Here is a 20,861-nt window from a genome sequence, read left to right on the forward strand (position 1 = left end):
TGGTGGATGTGACGTGTGCATATTATGCCATGCCTCTGGAAAAAAAATATACATTTCGACGTTTTAGGTCAGACTAGACACATCCATTTGTTTAAGTTGTGGATGTGCAGTTAATCATTTTCTTACCACGTTTCAAAGTCATATTCATTTATATATTTATGTTTTAATTTTTGATGTGCATTAAAAATTTTGGGATTGTATTTTCTTGCACGTTTTTTAAGTACTTTCGGACAATCCTGTCATTTAGGCATAAATAATACAACACAGACTGAGATGGGGTTAAAAAAAAACTTTACTGTAGTGCTACAGTATGCAATGGGTATGAATAAAAACATTGGGCTTTATCAAGTGAAGCTCTTATAGAACAAAAACATGTGGCATGAAAAATCCCCACAACATGGCAGTAGAGTAGAAAACAGAAACAAAAGTGTTCCAGCAAGTTAAGTGTAAATAAAAGCATTCAGAGTGTTGTGCTCTCAGCTGCTCTCCCATTGGGTACATTGTAATGGCAATGATGGACCACCTGAGGCAGAGTCTCGTGTCCAGTTGAAATGTAAGGTCACAAAGCAGGATAACAAGTGGCTCTGTTCAGCACGGGTAAATGGCTTACTGGCACACGTTCGCTCACATTAGCACACATACACACATGAAAGTATGCACTACCCTGGGAGAGCGATTGTCACCCCGTTCTCCATCCTCCAAATACATTAGATTAGGAAAGCCAAGGTTAATCACCCAATAAATACATTCTGAAATTTCTTTTGGACACACAAACCATCAGTGAACAAATATACTCTGTACAAATTGATTAAATGAAAAACTATGTATTACTAAACTTATTACTGAACTGTCTTTTGAGCTAGCCTTGATGTGAACCAAGCCAAGGTAGATCTACAGTTACTTCAAATTCCCTCTGTATGCTGCTGTTTTAACTGATTGTACACACTAGTGTCATGGTCTACTCTAGACAAGAGCAGTGCTATGCTAGTATCCACTCGGTTCCACTCTCCAGGCACAAATACAGTCTGTTTGGCTCTTTGCCACTTCCTTATTGTCCTTCCTCCATGTATCAGCCAACACACAGTATCCCTGTAAACAAGTACTCTTTGTCCTTTCACAATATAAATACTGTTTTGGTAAAATCATCATTAAAAGACAAGACAAAGTGGATGTGAGCATACATCAATATAAAACACACAATTGCACTGTTGGAAGAGAGATACACTCTTCACTCATGTTTTTCTCTTCTTTTGGCTTCAGCATTAAGGCCCATAATGTGGTGTGGGAAACATTAAGAGGTGATCATCAGCCTGCGCCCATAGGGCCTAAAGTATGAAGGAGCTAGACAGGCACAAACACACAGATAAACAGTATTGCAGGGCAATAAAAAGACACTCAGGAATGGTGAAACATCCGCTCTGTCATGGAACTAAATCATTCTTCATATTTCAAAACATTACAGGTGTTTATTAATAGTCTTTAGGCCGTTCTTGTTTTTGTTCCTCGTCAGTGTCCAAAGTGCGTGGGTGCCATTGCTGTTTCAGTCTGGCTACAGTTGGGGTGTCATTTCTCTCTGCAGAGGTGACTGACAGGCGCGGCTGTGGCTGTGTTTATTGCTTTTAAGTCTCTGGTCCTGCCCCCTTTAAGACAAGTACATAAAGGACAGTGCTGCGCTCTGGGCTGATCTGAAGTCAGAAGACCAGCGTCAGAGGGAAACTCTGCCCCCAGTGGGCTCAGGTGAACATGCAGTTGAAGAGGAGCTGAGAAAGCAGCAGAACACACAGGATCAGGCAGTGACGGCCTGTTAGCGTCATCGAGTCATTGGCCGCTTGCTGACTTATCAGCTGACGACTCAGAGCCACCAAGTTCCTGTCAATACAGATGGGGCACGATCAAAAACGTTCACATCACATAAACAGAGCCAGTAGAAGGTAGTTCTCACCTCTGTATGTCCTGCTGTGTATTCTTTATAGACGAGATGGAGGCCTCTATTAGAGCAATGTCCTTCGCCTCTTTATTGCACCGTGCACACTGATTTGAGAACCCTACAAAAACAAGGCTAGTAATGTTAATGTGGCCACTCTCGTACTGAGCTTATGTAAATACTGTGTGGGTACGGCACCTTCGTTATCCGAGGACTCGTGTGTGGGCTCTGGAGTGGTGCTGCTGCTCTCAGTGTTCTGACTGCAGCTGGACGGCTGGCTGCTGGCTTTCCTGCGCTTCCCATTCTCTGCCTACAACAGCACAGAAATGATGTGTTAAAATACAGTATTCCATATCATAAAATGAAATGGCACATTGCAACTCGCCTTGCGCCTCAAACCCCAGCTGTGGCTGTAGGAGTGGCCATTGTATTGCCTCTTTTCCTGTGTTTGAATGATTCCATCTTTTTCAAACTGTACAAGGCAGCACTCATTGTCCCATGGTGTTATGCTTCAACGTACAACAAAAGGTATCATTAAATATTTAGCTAGTTAAAAGTTGGATGATATTTTCCAGTGTTCATACTCAGTGTGCTTGTACGTCCACTCAGATGTGACAGGGTCTTGCTGGAACAGCTGCGAGGCCCAGGGCTTGTCTCCGCGCTCTTTGGCCTCTTTACGCTGAGCCTCCTCCAGGACAAACTTCTCCTGAGTGGCCCTGATCTGGTCCCGATCAAGAATGGCACTGGTCACATGCTGCCACAACCTGTTAGAAACACAAACATGTTGCACAAAGTAAATGAGCGCTGGTTCAGTCAGATAAGATCAAATGAAGGCAATTGTTTTTGTTTTTGTTTACTTTTCAGATTCAAATGGCCCCTGCTCATCCATCAGGACCACTTGTCGTTTGAGCCGACTGCTGCGGATGTCTGAGCTTGGATTCCACAGCATCGCCTGCTGGCCTGAGCGTTTTTCATGAATGAACACTTCATTGTCCTGTTCACAAAGCAGAGTCAACCTTCAGATGCATTCACATTCAATGTGTGAGTTGTGATCTATACAGTCCTTACCCAATGTCCATCAACAGTGGCTGCTAGCTCATCTCCAACATGTATCTTCCCGCTAATCTGGTTTACGGAGCCTGCGCCTCCAAGAAAAGGCTGTTCAAGAAAAATGTCAAGTACAGTATTAAGCACCAGCTTCAATCCAGTTCAATGGAAAACAGTGTCAGTGTTGTGTAAGTACTGTTATACATTTCGTTAAAAAAAATAAAAATAGACCTTCAGTTTGAATTCCAGCTCTGCAACACATTTGGTTTTCTCACACTCGATAGTGACTTTCCCACCTAACTCTAGTGTCATAGTGCCATAGAGGATGCCTACAACAAACAAATACAAAATTCCAGAGATTATTTTCAAACATTTAAAGATATTTCATACGATCTATAAGGAAGTAATCTCTGTAGTAATCTCCACTGTTTTTAACTCATTTTCTTATTACCTTTACAGTGAGCGTAGGGCATAGTGATGACATACTCTTCCTCCCTGCTTAGGAAAAGCAGTCGGGCTTTGCCATCGAGAATGGCAGATAAAGAGTTCCCTGAAATAATAAAACAAAGGATAATCAGAAAGGAGCAAATCTATTCATAGTAAGTGATACAGTGATATTACTGCTAATACTGTATACGTCGATTAATATTTTAAGTTTTATAAAGAAGTTTTACCGTAGAACTTGGACTTGGCTAGGATGCTTCCACTAATAGAAAAACCATCTTTCCTGTTGCAGATATAAAAGGCAGAGATGGGCGGGTGATGAGACACCTGTTGTTTGAGCAAAGAAAGGAAAATGGTGTCAGCTCCCTTGTGAGAACAAGTCATTTAACACTTGTAGTAGGTGTCTATATGCTGAAATGTTTCACACAGGTGCGAAATTCACTTTTTCAGAATTAACAATATGTTTTAACCTGTTCTGCAATATAGAAGGTGCAGCTGTCAGTCTGAGGATGTAGCCAGCAGCAGCGAAACGTTTCACCAAGAATTGGATTGTAAGGCTTCTTAAGACCCTAAAAACATTAAGCAAACAGTATTTATCGGTGTGTAATAAATTAGCCACTATAACCTTATTCTAATCATTACATTATAATACACAGTAATCTTGTTCCACATCTTACCTTGGGCTTCTTATAGAAGCCAGACAAGTACCATCTCAACACCTGCTTTATTCGATCATAGGCACTCTCCTCTAGTGCAGCTCTGAAGTGACAAAACGGAATAAACAAAACATTAAAAACATAGAATTACATCCAGCAGTTAAGTTTATCATAGACTTACTGAGAGAGCAGGTCAGCATGATAGTAATAATCTGACAGTTTGTCCAGAAAGGAGCGAGGCTCCAGAATAAATGTGGGAAGCACGACCTTTGAAAGGTCCATGCCTGGTCGTAACTGCTTAATCAAACCCCAGATCAATCCCTTGTTCTCCTCTGAAACAGTCTCCACCTGTGACGCCTCCCCGGCCTACAGTGACACATTCAATAACTCATCACTTCTTATGATCCAGATATTAAAGTGTTTCAGCATCCTTTGCCTTACCTCGCCCATCTCCTCTGTGCTTTGCTCAGTGTAAGCTGTGGCCTGTGGCCCCGGGAGCAGTTCATCTGATTGGTCGATGTCACTTTCCTCTGTGAGCCTTCCACCATTTTCATTGGCTGTTGTGTCCCAGTCGTCATGCCCCTCGCGTTCGGATTTGTCAGAGAAGCCATCGTGCTCCATGTTGTGATTTCCCAGTAGCACACTGTCGTTCAACCTAGGAAAGAAGAAAACAAGGTTAGAATATATCAAGGGAGCATGAAGCGCCACCTTTGTACAACAAAGAAAATCCTCCCCAGGCCAGGGATATTCCATTCGGATAGAATGGATGAGTTTGAAATAAGCATGAAAGATGACTGTCCCATGACAGAAAAGATACATAACAAAGAGAAACAATAAGTTCTTATCCATGGGGAGCAATTTGTCTCCCTCCAGAGGTTTATTTAGCAACACTTATTTGATGTTGTGGATGATCAAGCCCCATAACTTCTTTTGATCAAGTGACATATTCACACAATAAATAATATGTTTGCTAAGAGATAAAACAGCAACAGGTTCATTTGCTGAAAAGTACAGCAACAAAAGAGCTTAGATCATGTTACAACAAATACACAGAAAATACAATTATAACATAAAACCTAATCTGCAAAAACCGCATTGCAAAGGACAAGAAATTCTATGAACAACACTGACAAAGACACAACATATCTTGCCAGAGGGCTCGACAAACCGGAAATGTAACATTCCCACTCACAGAGCAAGTGGCAGGTTATTGACTTAAACACGCCCAGCAGGTGTTAAGTTCTTACCACAAAGACAGATCTATAAATCCCTTGCGATTTAAAAACAGCTCCAATCCAAAATAGGCCCTGTCACTATTGGGTCAAATTTACTTGAAACAAAAAGGTACACGCTTGTACATTCTTCCACCGACTCACGGCTTCTGCAGTGTTTGTGGCTGCAGACTCGTGGATCATCTTCCTGCTACAGCATGTGATATTTTAGGCTTGTGTGATTGGCTGAGAGAAAAGGGCGTTCTTGAGCTGGTGTTCAGGGGGAGGGTTTAGGAACGGCTGTGGCTCCATGGAAATTACTTTCAATAAGCACATGCAAATACTATGAATGTACTTCAGCAGAAACTTCCTGCTTCTATCAAAACACTTACCTAATTTTCATTTTATCTTTAAAACACTCTCACTATTTACTACTACGTATATTCCATTACATTTTATTGTCTACAAAACAGGATCAATCAATCATCTATCTATCTTCTGATCCACTTTGAGCACCAAGGGCAGTAAGACAACAATCACAAACATTACATCAAAATGATACAGCATTCCTCTTTTTCAAGCGAAGAGGGAACAAATTTTCAATGAATACATGCTGCGTGACAGGACATTTGGATTAACCACTCTGAGGAGGCAGAATGAATCAACTTTATCTCTTCAAGGTATGTCTCACTTCTGCGCCTCATTCCCTTCCTGCTGCACAGTAAAGCTTTCCTCTCCATGTGCCGATTACCGGTAAGTGCATTTCTTTTCGCCTCACGTATCAGTCTCAATGTATTTAACCACGAGAGAGAGAAATGACCACAGTGTCACATCAGGTAAGTGCACACATGCGTATGTGTCTGCATTGACAGGCTGATGCCCGTTGTCATGGGAATAAGTTCAGCAAAGTAAATACAGTTGAACGTAGGGCGGTCTCAGGTCAACCAACAAGGCGCGACAACATGTGTGAAAACGTCCTAAGGCTTTTAACATTGCACCTTCCCCACGTGGCCTTAAAGTGCAGTCAAAATGGCACTGCCTTATTGCACGACTAACACTGATATTATGTAAATCCTGTTGCTTGCAGTTAACCTTTAGTTTTTTTATTTGACCTTTACTTAACCGGGGAAGTCCCACTGAGATTAAGAATCTCCTGGCCCCAGAGGGGAACCTAGTGTACATATTTTAAGAGGTAGGGGAAACTGGAGTACCCGGAGGAAATACATACACACGGGAAGAACATGCAAACTCCACACAGGCCACGTCCCAGCTGGGAATCGAACCCGGGACCTTCTAACTGTGACGCACCACTGCGCCACTAATTTAAAAAAGCACATAATGCGCAGTTAAAAATGTAAACACGCACTGTAGTAGCTCGGTGTCACTCAGCGCAGTCGACTGCAGCAGATGGAATATATGGGAGGACTCAGAGGAAGTGCTAATTTCGCCTTCTTTCCCTGCTTTGGCCGTCAGTTTGTAAAGGCTTGAGCAGCTGAGAGCCAACTCCAGGGCATCCATCCAGCACCGGCCTGCACACACAATGTTCATACTCTGAATTTGTAGAATAATACAGTTTCTATCAAATCAAAGTGCCCTACTGCAGGACTCACCATCAGACTCAGAGGCAGCTCTGAAAATTAGGTAGTTACTGGGCAAAGGTTGTGTGATGGAGCCAACATTCTCTCCTTTTGGACCCTGGTTACACAGAAAAATGTTTAAAAACATAGTTACTAAAGTGTTTTATTGAAGTGCACCCACAAAGAGAAGAAAGTAAAACAAATAGCAGACCTTGACAGCCCAGATGGACTTCTCCAGTGGATGGTAGAGCTTGAAGCAGAAGCCATCCTTCTTCGATGGTCTCTCTATGAGCTTGCATGCGCTCAGCAGAATGGTCCCTACCCAATGATCTGTCTTTGGAGTCTTATAGATCAACAAAACTCCAGGCCTCAGGGCACACCATAGCTTAGTCCAACTTTTTAAAGACCCTCGTATCTGTTTCAACAAAAAACGTAAACAATGTGAACATTTTAATATTGTCATGATTGTAATTATAATTGCTCTATTACCTTCAGCCAATTGGACATGACGACAACACTTGGGTCCTTTAGTGCAGTAGAAAGCTCCTTAGCTGCTCGTTTCTTTTCCTGTCGATAGTTTTGCTTTTGCACCTAGAATTCAATACAATAACAATTCGTAATAGATATTATTAGGTGAACTGTTGTTCTTCATGCAAACACTAGGTGGTAGCAGAGGCTAACTATGGTAACAATACAGAGTATTAAAAATATAAATGATACCATATACACAGTGAAACAAAATGAATGGTCAAGTCATTTATTATTTAATTATTTTCAAAGGCATACACTGTGTACCTTGAGAGATTCCTTGCGGGCCAACTTCTCTGTAGGGGAGGGGCACTCTTTCTCCACACCATTAAACATCCTGGAGTCAGACTGGCAGAAAAGAGCATATGGATTAACCCATATAAAATCTTGAAACGTCTTGAAACAGAATGATCCTATAAATAAAATATTAAAATTTCATTGCATTACCAAAGCAAAAGAAAACCATAAAGACAGACATTAAAAAGGGAAACGTAAACAATTGGATAGTATGATTAAAAATTAGTGAGAGGAGTGAGCAGAGCGAAGGAACACAAGGGAGAGCAGACTGGATGACACATTAACCACATTTAATAGATTTCATAGGAGAGTGAGCAAACAGTTGGAACAACACAGCATAGCATGGAAAGCAAGTTACTAAAGACAGTTCCCACCAGTGTTTTTAATTACACATTAGGGAAATTGTAACATTTAAATGTAGAAATTAAAATAACAAAAATAATCTGCCCAATCAGGGGTGGTGTCCTTACCTTGCTGCTTGGAGATTGGGCAGGACTAAGTTCATTACTCATCATGGAGAGACCGTTCGTGTCTGCCTCACTGCCTGGTGGGAACCCACATCACACAGTCACATACAAATGAACCTGGTCAACAACCTGCCGACAGACTGTAAAGCATGACAGGCTTCAAAGCAGCTAACAAGCAGCTCTGTCGAGGTGTAGAAATTACAGCGTGAACAGTAAACAGGACAGGAACTGACAAAGACACTACCATCTTAGTAAACATTTGGGTGTGATGCTTGTACCTGTGCTAATGTTGTAGAGGTCATTGTCTCCTGAATAGGACAGGTTCCGGGTCAGGACGTGTGGATCAATTTTTGGAGGAGAGACGGCGCTGGGGCACAGAGAAAGCCTCCTCTGGAACAAATTCTCCTCCTTCATTCTGCCAAGCTGCTCCTCTGGAGAAACATGAGAAGAGACGCATGGTGAAAATGTGAAATGTAGACCACAAACACACTCCTATTTGTCTGCTAGGCTCTCTGAAGCACTGTCTGTCACAGTAACAAAGAGTCACTGTATGGAGACATGTCAGTGTGCCCACATAAAGGCACCAAGCAGTGACAGTCCAGTCCCCAGCACACAGCACACAGTGCGAGTGCTGTAAAACAAAAAAATCACTAGCTCCCTCAAAGTATACCCACATAAAGCTTTTGGTTTAGACCATGATGTTACAGACTAGTAAGGATTATAGACGCCATCTTTGGTGGCACCATAACTACACGTGGTCATTACTTTGCTCCTAGAAAAGAAGGTTGCCTTTGTATTGGATGTTCCTGTTAGCAAATGGGTTTTCTTAATGAAAAAACAGCTGTTGTTGGTGAGAAATGAACTCTGGGATATTCTACTGCATAACAACCAAACAAAACTATCAAAATATGATTTAAAAATAACAAACATTTAGCACACATGACACATATCCACAGAACTGTTCTGCTGTGATGAGCTCGACCTTAGGTAATATTAAATAATATCATTACAGTCCTAGATGAGATCCACAAACCAGGATTTATTAGGGATATCGGAAAAGACAACACGTGATTATACAGTTTACAAGTCTTTCATGATTTTCATTGTGTGTGTTAACCAGTCGATCCAGGAATAGGGACACGGGGTAAAGGCCTTGAATCTGGACATGTCACGCATTTCTTGTGACGTCTGGTCAGATGGTCACCCTAACAGTATCTCACTGTAGCTTCCAGACATACAGTATGTTGTACTTGTTGAAATGCTGGTCAGCTGGTGTCTGTAAACTCAGTGGGTAATGGAGCATGGCAGTTACCACCTGGGTCTGTCGGACAGTGCTCTGCTCTGCTGTACAGATCTGTAAAATCTAATTCTCCCAGAGCTCAATTCAGGCAACAGACCAGACCTTCTGACTCCCATCCCACACAGCAGTCTCACCCACAAGTCTTCAATTATAACATCCACCAACTCTTACAGCGTTATGTAAAAGTCATTCATAGATTTTTTTCAATGGTCTTTAGTCTTCCCACATAATGTAGGTGTAATACTCAGGCATGGCTACGCTCTGCTTGGTTTCTAACATGTAATATATATACTGTCTCCAGTGCCACAGGAAAAGAAAACATTCGGTCTCTTTTGTCTCATCAGCTCTTCTCTGCCTCAAATATACACTTATGGAGCACATTTTGTAGTATTTTCCCTGCACAAATCCCAGCATTGTCTGCACTTGTGGGCCAGATCTATAAATAGCCTTTCCTTGCTGCAGTGAATTTGTACGTGAGCTACAATGCTGAATGCTAGAACAAGCTGCACATTTACGCAATACAATGGACAGTTAAAAGCACCGAGATAAAAAGGCTTTAAGCAAAGCCAGATGCACTGGCAGACTCTGATCTGCAGGCTGGGGATGTGCATTAGCCGGTAACATGGTCTAGACATGGAAGCAGAGGCGTGGCTCTCGCACATGTTCGTTAATGTATGCAGCAGAGAACACACCGTCCACATGGTATTACTGAAGCCCACAGCAGCTTTTAACTGTGTACGTGCAAAGTGATGCGCACTGTGACATCACTGTTGTCTCAATGCAGAATGAGGCCAGGATTACAAATGCACATGATGCAGCGCCAAAGGAGAAAACCAATGCTCTCTTTCACCAAAGACGAGCTTCAGAGAGTGAGTTACAGGAAAACTAACTACTGCGGTCAGAATGCATAATGTAACATGGCCGGTAAGCTTTAATTAACCTGCTGTTCAGTACTTACTGCATGACAGAGTAAAGAGCACATTTAGTTATCAATACATTCTGTAAAAGACTGAAGCACATAATAATAATATAATGTAGGTAACATAATGCTAGGCTAATGTAAGAGAGTAGAAGTTTTACAAAGTAGAAGTTTTACATGTCGCAACCAAAAGGTTCCTGGTTTAGCAAAACATTACTTCAACCGTGCACTATTGCTCCCTGAAAGTTGTGAAACGTGTTGATAAACTCATGAAGAATTGGGATGTTACAAATGCGCTGAACAAGTTTGGACCACACAAATATCTACTAAAAAACTCCCTCTTGCTCCCTCTTTCATTGTTTGTAAACAGAGAAATGCCTTAAAAGTACAGCGGGGCTAAGCTAACACGGACTTCACACAACTGAGTCAACCTATACAGTGGCTCGGCTAATATTTGCTCAGGTTTATAAACATCGTGTGCATATCGATAAGAGTTTGTTAGCAGCAGTGAGCCAGGCAACTGAAATTTCGGAACTACACATTAACCTTGAGTTGGAAGGACAGATAAAACAGCGACGCTCATGACCTGCCGTTACCTTATTGAGGTGAGTGCGCAGGACACACTCAAATCCAACAATCATTAGACAGAGTGGTGCTGGTGGGGGGGCCGGCCGAGGAGGGAGGGCCCTGCAAAAGCACACAATGGCATGTTCCAACCTGTATCTGTTCAATATGCTTGGCTGATTTAATGAAGTTGAAGTCTCCCCCGGGGACTCTCTCTGTGAGGGCAACTGTCACCGAATGGAACAAACACCTCGTTGTATTCGGGCGTGTGAGGTTTATTATTCATAATCTGCCATGTCATTTTAACAATGTTCAAAGTAGGCTTAAAATCTCAAAACCAAGTGTGCTCTGTAGCTGCGTAATGAATCACAATAAAATCTAATCGGCCATTTTATGGAAGCTATTATCAGACTGCAATCATTTAGATCATAATATCTTCACCAAACCACCAATTATCCGACTTATTAGGTTTAAAGCCTGCAAACTCTGTAGTTTAGACTTTTACAAATGCACCTGTTATACATGTGACTGTGGAGTAATTATTGTTCCTAAAACATGCACTGCAAATCTAATCGGAATCACAGTATTGCTGAGAAATATCGTATTTAAATGTTTTTTTTCTAAAAATCATGCATCCATGCTCTATTGACGTGCGTGCTTCCACTGACCTTCTCTATCCACATATTGACTGCTCTAAATGCCATTAGATTTGCTTCCGAAGCTGAAGGTCAAATTGCTGTTCTGTTCTGGGACGGTCATTAGCCACAATCAGATCTGCTATACGTATGTTGTTGGTCATTTCTTGCGTTGAACAAATCAGTTTTGTCTAAGCAATCGTTTCAAACAGCATCTGACCTATACACCACCTCAAAATGGTATTCACCTTATTCCGCCCCGCCCACTTTTGCCTCTTTTTGCCTTGTCTCTCGATTGATTTGTGTAAAATGTCCAATGTTCATTTGCACCGACATGTCAACACTGCGCTGTTCTTCTGCACGGCCTAAAAACGGCTTTGTTTTTGTGTAGTAACTGATTTTATCTTGACTTCTCCAGTCCTATGTTAACTGATTGGCGGCGCCCATGCGAACTTCTGGAATAAGGTGAATAGAGTGGAAAAAGTGTGGAAAGTATGGAAAGCAGGTAAGGCAAGGCAAGGCAAGGCAACTTTATTTATACCGCGCATTTCGTACACAAGGCAACTCAATGCGCCTACCAGGTACTGAAATAAAAATTGCTCAGGTACCGGTAAACCAAGTACCCTTAAAGTATCGGTATACATTTTTTAAGTGTCTTTGAGTGTCCAAAAAAGTGCTATACAAGTTTGATGCAGTATCATTTTTACAGGACTGGCCCTACTTTGCACTGAAAGGCTTTATAAATAGAAAGCTTAAAGTAAACTAACCTCTCTCCATATCATAATCATATGAAAAATGGGTCAAGGATCACTATCTTCCACAGATGGGCTAACAGCACGGATCAGTGTGGAGGTAGTGATGATCATAGCACCGTGAATTACTGACCAAGCTATTTGTTTACAAGACAAGACAAATCCCCATAATGCTGGAAAAACAGTTGCAAGATGGCTTTATATGGTGAGCGCTTTGGCACTGTTACGAGGCAGCTGTTCCAATGATGGCATAGATTAGGAGCAAGAGAGACCCCCCACCACGTTAACCAACCAGCAATAATAGATGCCCATATGACCTATATATGCAAACAACATGCAGCACAGGCAGACACTGTGTGCTCTGCCACAAGTCATAGTGAAACACACAACTGAAGGCTTGGGGTTGACTCTCTCCACACTACAGCATACGTTAGCGGTTATAAATGTTGAGCGGTCTGCAGAGTGTATACTACATAAAGATAGCACAGAGAGGCAGGAAAAGGCTCAGTTTTACAGTTAAAAATGGGAGAGCTAGGAGGTTTTATGACACACCGGGGGAGGCAGTGTGGTGAAGTTGTTCTATTTTGGGCCTTTTCAGAGGTGACGCTTTTTCTGAGCAAACTGCCCTGTAGCCTTGTATTTACTCACACAAAAATAAGCATGTTAGCTCTGTTTAGTCAGCTATCTACAAAACCGTAATTATAATGAGTGTTGAATAAATCCTTTTCTGGAGTGGTAGGAACCTGTTTAATCCCTGTATTGTAATATCAGGAGAAACGATCATTTGAACCACATATCATCTACAAACATAAGTAAGGGCACTGTATTCTGTATTGTGGAGGTCATTGTATTGGAGGACATGTCCTGAGCCACATTGCTACCATGTCTGACCTGTTCACCAGAGAGAGCCAGCTGGCTGCCTTTGTGGTTGGACATGGGCCAGATGTGGCTGTGAGAGAGAACTTAGCCTCAAGCAGAGCTGAGCTGATAGAAGTGGGCTTTGCAGAGGGGCCAAGTGTGTGGCATTTAGTTTCAAATGCACAAGTGCGCGAACACTCAGTGCATGACAAACAGACGTCAGTGGAAAAGCCAATGACCAGACGATGCTGTGACTGTCAATGACATTCTATGTGAAAGTACTGACAGCAAAGAGAAACCCAAATAAAACATTGAAAATGAAGCTGCTTGGGAAACAGAACATGTGCACACTTGCACACAAAAAACAAACCATTAATTGTCAATGCAACTCTGAGGCAAAATACAAAACTCAGCCATGGCAAAGATACACAGTCAACAAGACTTGGGGGATTTGTGCGGTTAGCGCTCGTACTTCACAGCAAGAAAGTCGCGGGTTCGATTCCCACCTGGACGGGGCCTTCCTGTGTGGAGTTTGCATGTTCTCCCCGTGTCTGCGTAGGTTTCCTCTGGGTACTCCGGTTTCCTACCACTAAAAACATGTACAATAGGCCAGGATGACTGAGAGTGCGAGGGTGGGACAACGGATGGAAATAAGCCCAAGGCTACAATCCAGCGTGGCATGTTTACATGCATGACCCATATGTGTTCATTAACATGCACTGTCCTGAAAAATGGTTCAAAAGCCATAATAGAAAAAAGTAAGCAACAAATCACACCTATTAATACTGAGGACAGAAAATTAGACAGTAATCTCAATACACTACATAAATTATACAGAGACACCAGCTGTAAATCACTTGCTCTTGTAGCCTGCTTCCATTTTCAGCCATTTAAAGACCTAGTTCATCCATGACATGGCCAGGTCTGCAGCCTTCAGTTTAGAGGTAAGTGATGATGACACACATGAAATCTATTGCACGTATTATACACACATGACATGCCCCGTGGGGCTCATAAATGTAAAAATATATACTAGAACTTGCACCGTCACTTTAGTGCGATGCAGACTGTCCGATTTTAGCACTACGGTGCATTGTGGCACGGTGCATTACTTAAAACTTACCTTATATTTTCAATTATGGAGCATAAGTGAAAATACGATAATGAAATCTATTCTATCACTGACTGCATAGTTTATCTGTAATTTGCAAATTAATTTGATCAATCAAACATTCATCTCCATCTGCTGCCTAGAAAAACTGGTTTAAAAAGAATTTTCTCACAGAATACTCACACTGTGAGAACAACACAGTATGTTCTGCTACAAGAACATTTACCTCAAGGTCTCTGAAGACAGAACACAACATTAGACCTGCCTTATCCATCAGATAGCACCAAACACAGACTGTACCAAAGCAGCGGGGTAAAAACAGAGCCTAGTCATTAGGGAAAGACTCGAGCTGAAAAAAGATCAACATGTGCCCTGGGCACACGGCCGGCTGAGGCTTTGAGGATGTTTCTGAGGTGTAATTTTGTTGCCAACTGTCCTTGTGTAGCCCAAACATTTTCTTCCTTCTGACCTAAATGTGAAACACCCCCAACTTCTGTAAAACTGTTTCTCTTCCTCGGGAGCCTCATGCTAATGTTTCATCTACACAAACAGACATTTAAAAGCCCATCACAGTTAAAAGCACACTGTGCTAAGGATAAAAGCAGGATTTCCTCCCCTTTTGCTGATCTCTAAAATGCTGTTTTTACCTGACCGAATCTGAGAGACATATCCACTAATGCAGTGCCACTGTGGCACGAGCCGCACATGCCACATCCCAAACAAAGTAAACACTCATTCTCATTGACTGCATCCATGAGAGTGAACCAGTCCAGAGCCAGGAGCTTACCTTTCACCTGAGCTGCAGCAGACTCCACATCCAGGGGCCTTAGTGGGAGCAGCTGTCTCACCTGCAAAGACAATACAGAGTGAGGTTTCACTTTAACAAGGTCCACACAAACTGCTCCCTGCTCTGCTCCTCCTGGTCACACCACAGTCACTGAGGGTGGAGCCTGTCAATCCTGGGAGAACTGTGAACACGTCTCCAGGCAAAACGAGCCGTCTGTTTGCCTCCTGAAAACACAGCACTGTCAACCATGTTATTGACTTAATATAGACTCATTACAGCCACAGGACTTCATTCACCAATACAAAGCACTGAAAATGGGTCAACCAGTTTACTACGGTATGTTCTTATGGAATATAATGAGTCGAGTCAGTCTGCAGACAGAAGCCCTCAGACAAATACACAACCAGAAACGAATGTGAGTATGGCTGCTGCGAGTACGAGCCCATGTTACTACCTGTGGATGAGATTTAATAAGTGTGAAATCAGCCAAAGGGTTATGTTGCACCGCTCACACACGCTTTTATTGCGTCGTCGGTTTGACAGAATGCTAAATGTCTCTTCCTGCTCTTTGCCCACGCTAAACTGACCCAATCTAATAAACACTGTGTTAAGCAAACTACAGTATCAAAAATGACTTCTCAATAAACACAGCAGTTGTAGCATTTCTTTAAAAATGTAACAAAGAATTTGGGATTTTAATCACAAAAACAGAAACACAATTTTTGGTACATATTTCTGCTAAAGCAACATGTGGACGCAGAACGTGTGCCTTTAAGCCCGGCCTTTTCTTTCAGAGCAACAGAACAGGCCATAACACTTGAGATCTAACCTAAATAAGAACTGAACTGAGAGAGATTCCGTGAGCTGACAGCGCTAACGGGAACAAGGCGTGGGGGCCGGGCCGGCGCTGTCTCAGACCACAGCTAGAAAACGTAGGGAGCAGGTCATAAATATTAACATGAGTGCACTGTATGTTCATAGCTCTGAAGGCCGTTACGAAAGCAAACAGTCAACTCACATACCCAACAGAAGTCTGGTAGACTTGGCTTGTTTCCCAGACCATATGAAGGGTGAAAGCCAGGACTCATTTACAGTTGTGTCACAGGCTCAATTAGAGCAACAATAGAAGAGGTGCGATAATGACCTCAGGATAGAAGCTTGTGCCTGACCGGAGAACATGCGGTTCTAACTAGATGGATTCATTTACCCTGTGATGGGCAATTATCTGGTAAATAAATGCAGGTTTAAACTTTAAATCCTATAAAACATTTGAAATTGTTATGAACAATGTTTCTTTAGTAGCATGCCAGTTTATTTGACCTTTAAGGAAATTCCCACTGATATTCAGAATCTCTTTATCAGGAGAGTCCTGGCCCCAGGGACAATAGGACCCCAGAGGAAATCTATGCAGACATATGAGGATCATGCCAACTCCACACTCTATGAGCCCGCCAGGACAGGGAATCGAACCTGCAACCCTTTAGCTGTGAGGCCTAATTGTTGTTCCCTGTATGAAAAAAGCCACATCATTTTCAGTATTTTCTCAACATTCCTATGAATAACATTACCAAAGCCAGCCAAAGTGCAAACAACCAAATCAAGTCACTAATTATCTTCATCCAGTGAATGTCAGTGGCCTCTTTATGCAACAGGCATTACCCACTCTGGAGAGACTGACCTGTGTTCAACCCTGCACAGGCAGACACAGAGCTCCTTCGGAAAAAAAAAATATTTTAGGAGGTGCTAGATACGGTTGTTTTTTCCTCCATTTCAAATAAAACTTCTGAATGGAATCACAGTTATTTCGGATTACTAATACTACTTCACAATAACAGCTCAGAACAATGACTTACAATATGAAAAACAAAACAAAAACAAACCCTACAAAAAAAGATAACATATTTGTTTTATCTCTGCGCACAGATAAAGAAGCTGTTGCACACCACAAGCTCTGGTAGGAGGCCAGTCAGAAAAATCATTGATAAAAATAACATTCTGTTACAGAAATAGGAATACAATGTGAAGGGCAAAGTAGCGGACGTCAGGGCACATGAAGCTTCCATGTTGTGAAACAGGAGAAAGGTTGATGCACTTTGGCTTATGGTCAGGGAGGCTTCAGCTGGCAGAGACAGCCAGTGTCACAAGCTTCCTTTTAGTGTAAATCCACACAGTGGCCCTTTCTCCTGTCACCTGACATCTACTACAGTGCACGCTGGTTGTAACCGTATCATAAAAAATAATATGAAAGGAACGGTCATATTCTGCATGATCTTTGCTCAGACCAACAAAAGCCGACAGTAATAAATAATGCATAACTAGGGCTGCACAATTTTGTGTATTGTAATTTTTCTGGCAGGCCACGTAGTGTTTAGATTTAAAAATATATATGATTTAAAATCCATAATCAACATTCAATTCACTGTGCACATTTCTAACATGTCCGGGAACATTTAACAATTGGGAGAAGACTGAAATAAAAACTGTAAAATCTAAAGAATCACACGCATGTTTGAACAACTTTAAAGAGGTCTAAACTAAAGGCTACCAGATGGAGGCAGGATATTTCATGATATAAATCTACGCAAGCAATTCTTGTTCCACTGCCTTTAAAAGCAGCTCCACCTTCGAACAAAGACGGATGAGATGAGGCAGATCGAATGATTGAAGAAGTGTCAACAACAGGAGCTCTTTGGATTGTGTGAAGCAGTGAGGACTTTTATGGAGGTTCTAAGTCTAAAAATACACTACTGCTGCTGCTGCTGCTACCTCTGCAGCCGGGCAGGAACGGGCGTCAAGGGTCAAAATGTGGCTAAAGCTAAACAAGGCAATGCTGGGATAGAAATAAAACTGATGTTCCGCAGTATAAAAGCAGCACAATAGCTTTACAGCAGCATTCACTCATCATTCAAATGTTGTGGTGTTTCCCACACACTGCAGCTAAGTCTATGTAGCCACGTCTGGTGAATCTAAATGTGATGCTTTAAAATGTTCTTTTCGATCAGTGTGGCATAGCTTTGTATGTATATCATTAACTATTACTCTACAAACAAACTCTGAAATGGCTATATAGGACATATGCATGATTTTATATTATTGTCAATTTATCTAAGAGCTGCTACATTAATGTCTTCCAAATATATCAGACGAAGTTTTTTTTAGTTTTAGGGAATTGTGTGTAAAGTAAAAAAAAATAAAAAAAAATCTGTTTTTACACAAGGCTGGGAGCAACATAGGGACAGCAGAGGCCTCTCTAAAAGCGTATTTTCTCTCCGGAGGCAAAGAGGCACATTGAGATCAGAGAAGCATTAGCCTAGATACTCTCCCCTCAAAGTGATGCCGACTATTTACTCACTAACGCTCTGTTTCAGACAAATAACACTCATGGTTCACAATATTGATCATTCTAAGTATGCATTATTTGTTTTTGATAAAGTTTGGCACAATACAGACTGGGTAGACTCTCTCAGCTATAATGACTAAGTACTGTCCGGTCATAGCTTCTCATTGTCAATGCGAAAAACTCCAATGCTGCCTTTAAAATGGCAAATGGCACAGAGGCAAAAAGTGGAAAACACGACTGCCATATTATAACTCTTTACACTGATGCAGAAGTTCATTCAAAAGCACACCCCCTGTTGCACAACTCAAGATTAAACTAGATGGCTACTACAAAAACCCACAACAAACAACAACCACAGATCCAGTTGATAGGCTTACGGGCGAAAGACCATTTAAAAAAACCTCCACCTGATTAGTGAGGGGTAAACTTTAAGAGAGTGAGCGGAGAATTAAAGCCACGTAAATCCAAACAACCTGAGCTAGGCCTATCTCAAGTCCACTCAGCCGTTTTTTGCAGCCGTCAGATAAACACCTTGCACATTCACTATCGGCGTTACAGTAAACATTTCCTTCTTGTGTGGGCTGTAAATGACAGACATTTTTCAACCGGCGAGTGGCAAATGAAAACACCCCTTTAACATCCATGCTCAAGTAAACCCTAATAAAGATCAAGCGATAGGGATGACGGATAACACATTATTGGCCTCTTCACTACCTCATCAAAGTCTAAACTGTGGGCTGTCATTTTGTAAAGTGGATGTGACCTTCATGAGGCTGCAGGCAGTTCATCTTCAGGCATTGAGCATCAGGTCTATATTTAAGAGTCTTCAATGATTCATGTCGTTTTGGGTTCGTCTAATTTTGCACATAACCCACATTCAGGGCAGGCAGAGGGAGACAAGAGAGGGAGAGGGTACATTATGCAACCCTTCAGATGGGATTTTTTTTTTTTTTGCAAATGGAAAAAGACAACAGCCACTTACACACACTGTTTCACCGGGGAAATTGAAGAGACCGAGTATTATTGGCTTGTAATAAAATCTCATGAAGTAGTACAATCTGTCCCAGGGAAAATGTAGGCCTGCTTCACTGAGAGGCAACACAACATTAACGTTACTTGGCTGTATTCCGTTATGTCTACCGTTATACATTAGTCGCAACGTTATACGGTCTGGTGAAGGTTGTTGATGACGTTTTCACAATATTACTGTGCGACTGAGAAATGACTTATAAACACGCTCGAGCCACTTACAATCCTATAACCGTAATGATATTTATTTTAATCCCCAATACCGCCGTGATGGTCCCGTCCACCGCTACACTCATCCCCGCGTGACCAATAAATACGAGATGACACACACGTATGATGTGCATTTGTCATTTTTTTTGTCATGTACTTGCCCATCATCGCCATATCCATCCTAGACACCGGTTACAATCATGGTAGGCAATAGCTCGTATGTCATCCGAGCAGCAGACTCGCTAACGTGGAGACGAGATGGTTTACTTACTATAATGGTGCTAGCGCTAGTGCTAGCCACTGCCCAGGGAGGCGAAGATATTGTTCTATACCACCACTGGCCGAAGTCCTCCAAAAATGCAGCGATGTCGTAGGTATTTTCACACTGAGGTCTGAAAAATATCACTTCTGATGCACCAGTACAGTCAAGTATAATCGACATGCGCAAGAAACCATTGTTAGCCCTCTAAAACAAAAGTAATTGTGAAAGCCGAAATGGTAAGTTATCTCATCGCGACGTGTCAGTGCGGCGTAGTAAGAGTGCAATTACATGTGAACTTACCCTGCGTCGACGATCGTCAGACTCAGACTTTTGTTTTCGTGTTTATATTCCCATTTGGCCTCATAGCAGAGGACTGTGAGGCTGCGGAGCTGTGTGGAGCTGGAGAGAGCAGCGGAGGGCTGTGGCGCACGACTGGAGTCTGCAGAAGTTGCTTCGTTTCAACATGGAGAGCATGGAGTGGCACAGACAGTTCCCCTGCTGCGGTCCAGCCCTGCTCCAGCCTCTGCAGCTACAGGAGACTGTGGCGCCCTCTGCGCGCACAGCGAGGTATGGCACCTGTTACACTTCCTCAGTAGAATTTACTGCAGGAATACTACAGCCTAAATTCATCTACTGCTACTTGCTGTATTGAGAAGTTTAGACTACCAGCATTGCTGTGTATTTCTGAACTCCAAAGTCAAGACAGAAATTGGATAAACTGGTGAACAAAGACATGGTGTAAGGTGGAGTCTTGCCCGAAGACACAAGGGAAGCATGAACCGCTAACCTTCAGGTTAATGCACTCTTCTAGAGCCTGAGTCACAGCCTCCCCTGCACGATTTTCACAGTGAGTCGGCAAGCTGCTAAAAGCTAGTTTCTTGCCATGTCTGTGAAAAGCCCTTTTGTCTCATGAGACAAAAACAGAATTGCTATAATTAATTTC

General features: G+C 42.2%; 1 protein-coding gene across 3 annotated transcripts; it reads right to left on the minus strand.

Moving 5' to 3' along the window:
* Positions 1-271: 271 nt before the first annotated feature.
* On the minus strand, positions 272-20,298 carry osbpl5 (oxysterol binding protein-like 5). Of its 3 annotated transcripts, XM_079567775.1 has the most exons (23): positions 20,219-20,298; positions 15,078-15,138; positions 8,430-8,582; positions 8,155-8,228; positions 7,655-7,735; positions 7,349-7,450; positions 7,071-7,274; positions 6,893-6,977; positions 6,649-6,811; positions 4,513-4,726; positions 4,253-4,437; positions 4,093-4,174; positions 3,886-3,984; positions 3,646-3,742; positions 3,423-3,521; positions 3,203-3,300; positions 2,993-3,082; positions 2,782-2,918; positions 2,509-2,688; positions 2,310-2,433; positions 2,123-2,234; positions 1,943-2,045; positions 273-1,869 (listed from the first exon to the last, which is right to left on the minus strand). In XM_079567775.1, the coding sequence occupies exons 3-23, from the start codon at positions 8,563-8,565 to the stop codon at positions 1,734-1,736; spliced, it is 2,601 nt and encodes an 866-aa protein (XP_079423901.1). In that variant the 5' UTR covers positions 8,566-8,582; positions 15,078-15,138; positions 20,219-20,298; the 3' UTR covers positions 273-1,733. The 3 variants fall into 3 exon arrangements, with proteins under 3 accessions (XP_079423903.1, XP_079423901.1, XP_079423902.1); XM_079567777.1 differs by lacking the exon at positions 20,219-20,298 and having other exon boundaries at positions 272-1,869; positions 2,123-2,230; positions 2,306-2,433; positions 15,078-15,134; XM_079567776.1 differs by lacking the exons at positions 8,155-8,228; positions 20,219-20,298 and adding an exon at positions 19,818-19,899.
* Between the last annotated feature and the right edge of the window lie 563 nt (positions 20,299-20,861).

The sequence above is a fragment of the Gobius niger genome (assembly GCF_951799975.1).
Source record: "Gobius niger genome assembly, chromosome: 12".
Classification (NCBI taxonomy): Eukaryota; Metazoa; Chordata; class Actinopteri; order Gobiiformes; family Gobiidae; genus Gobius; species Gobius niger.

Coding starts and splice junctions, on each gene's coding strand:
- osbpl5 (XM_079567777.1), bottom strand. CDS start 8,565: ATGAAGGAGGAGAATTTGTTCCAGAGGAGGCTTTCTCTGTGCCCCAGC. Junction 3,522..3,645: donor AGCCAAGTCCAAGTTCTACG/GTAAAACTTCTT, acceptor TTATTATTTCAG/GGAACTCTTTATCTGCCATT. Junction 2,919..2,992: donor CCACTGTTGATGGACATTGG/GTAAGGACTGTA, acceptor CTTTGTGAACAG/GACAATGAAGTGTTCATTCA.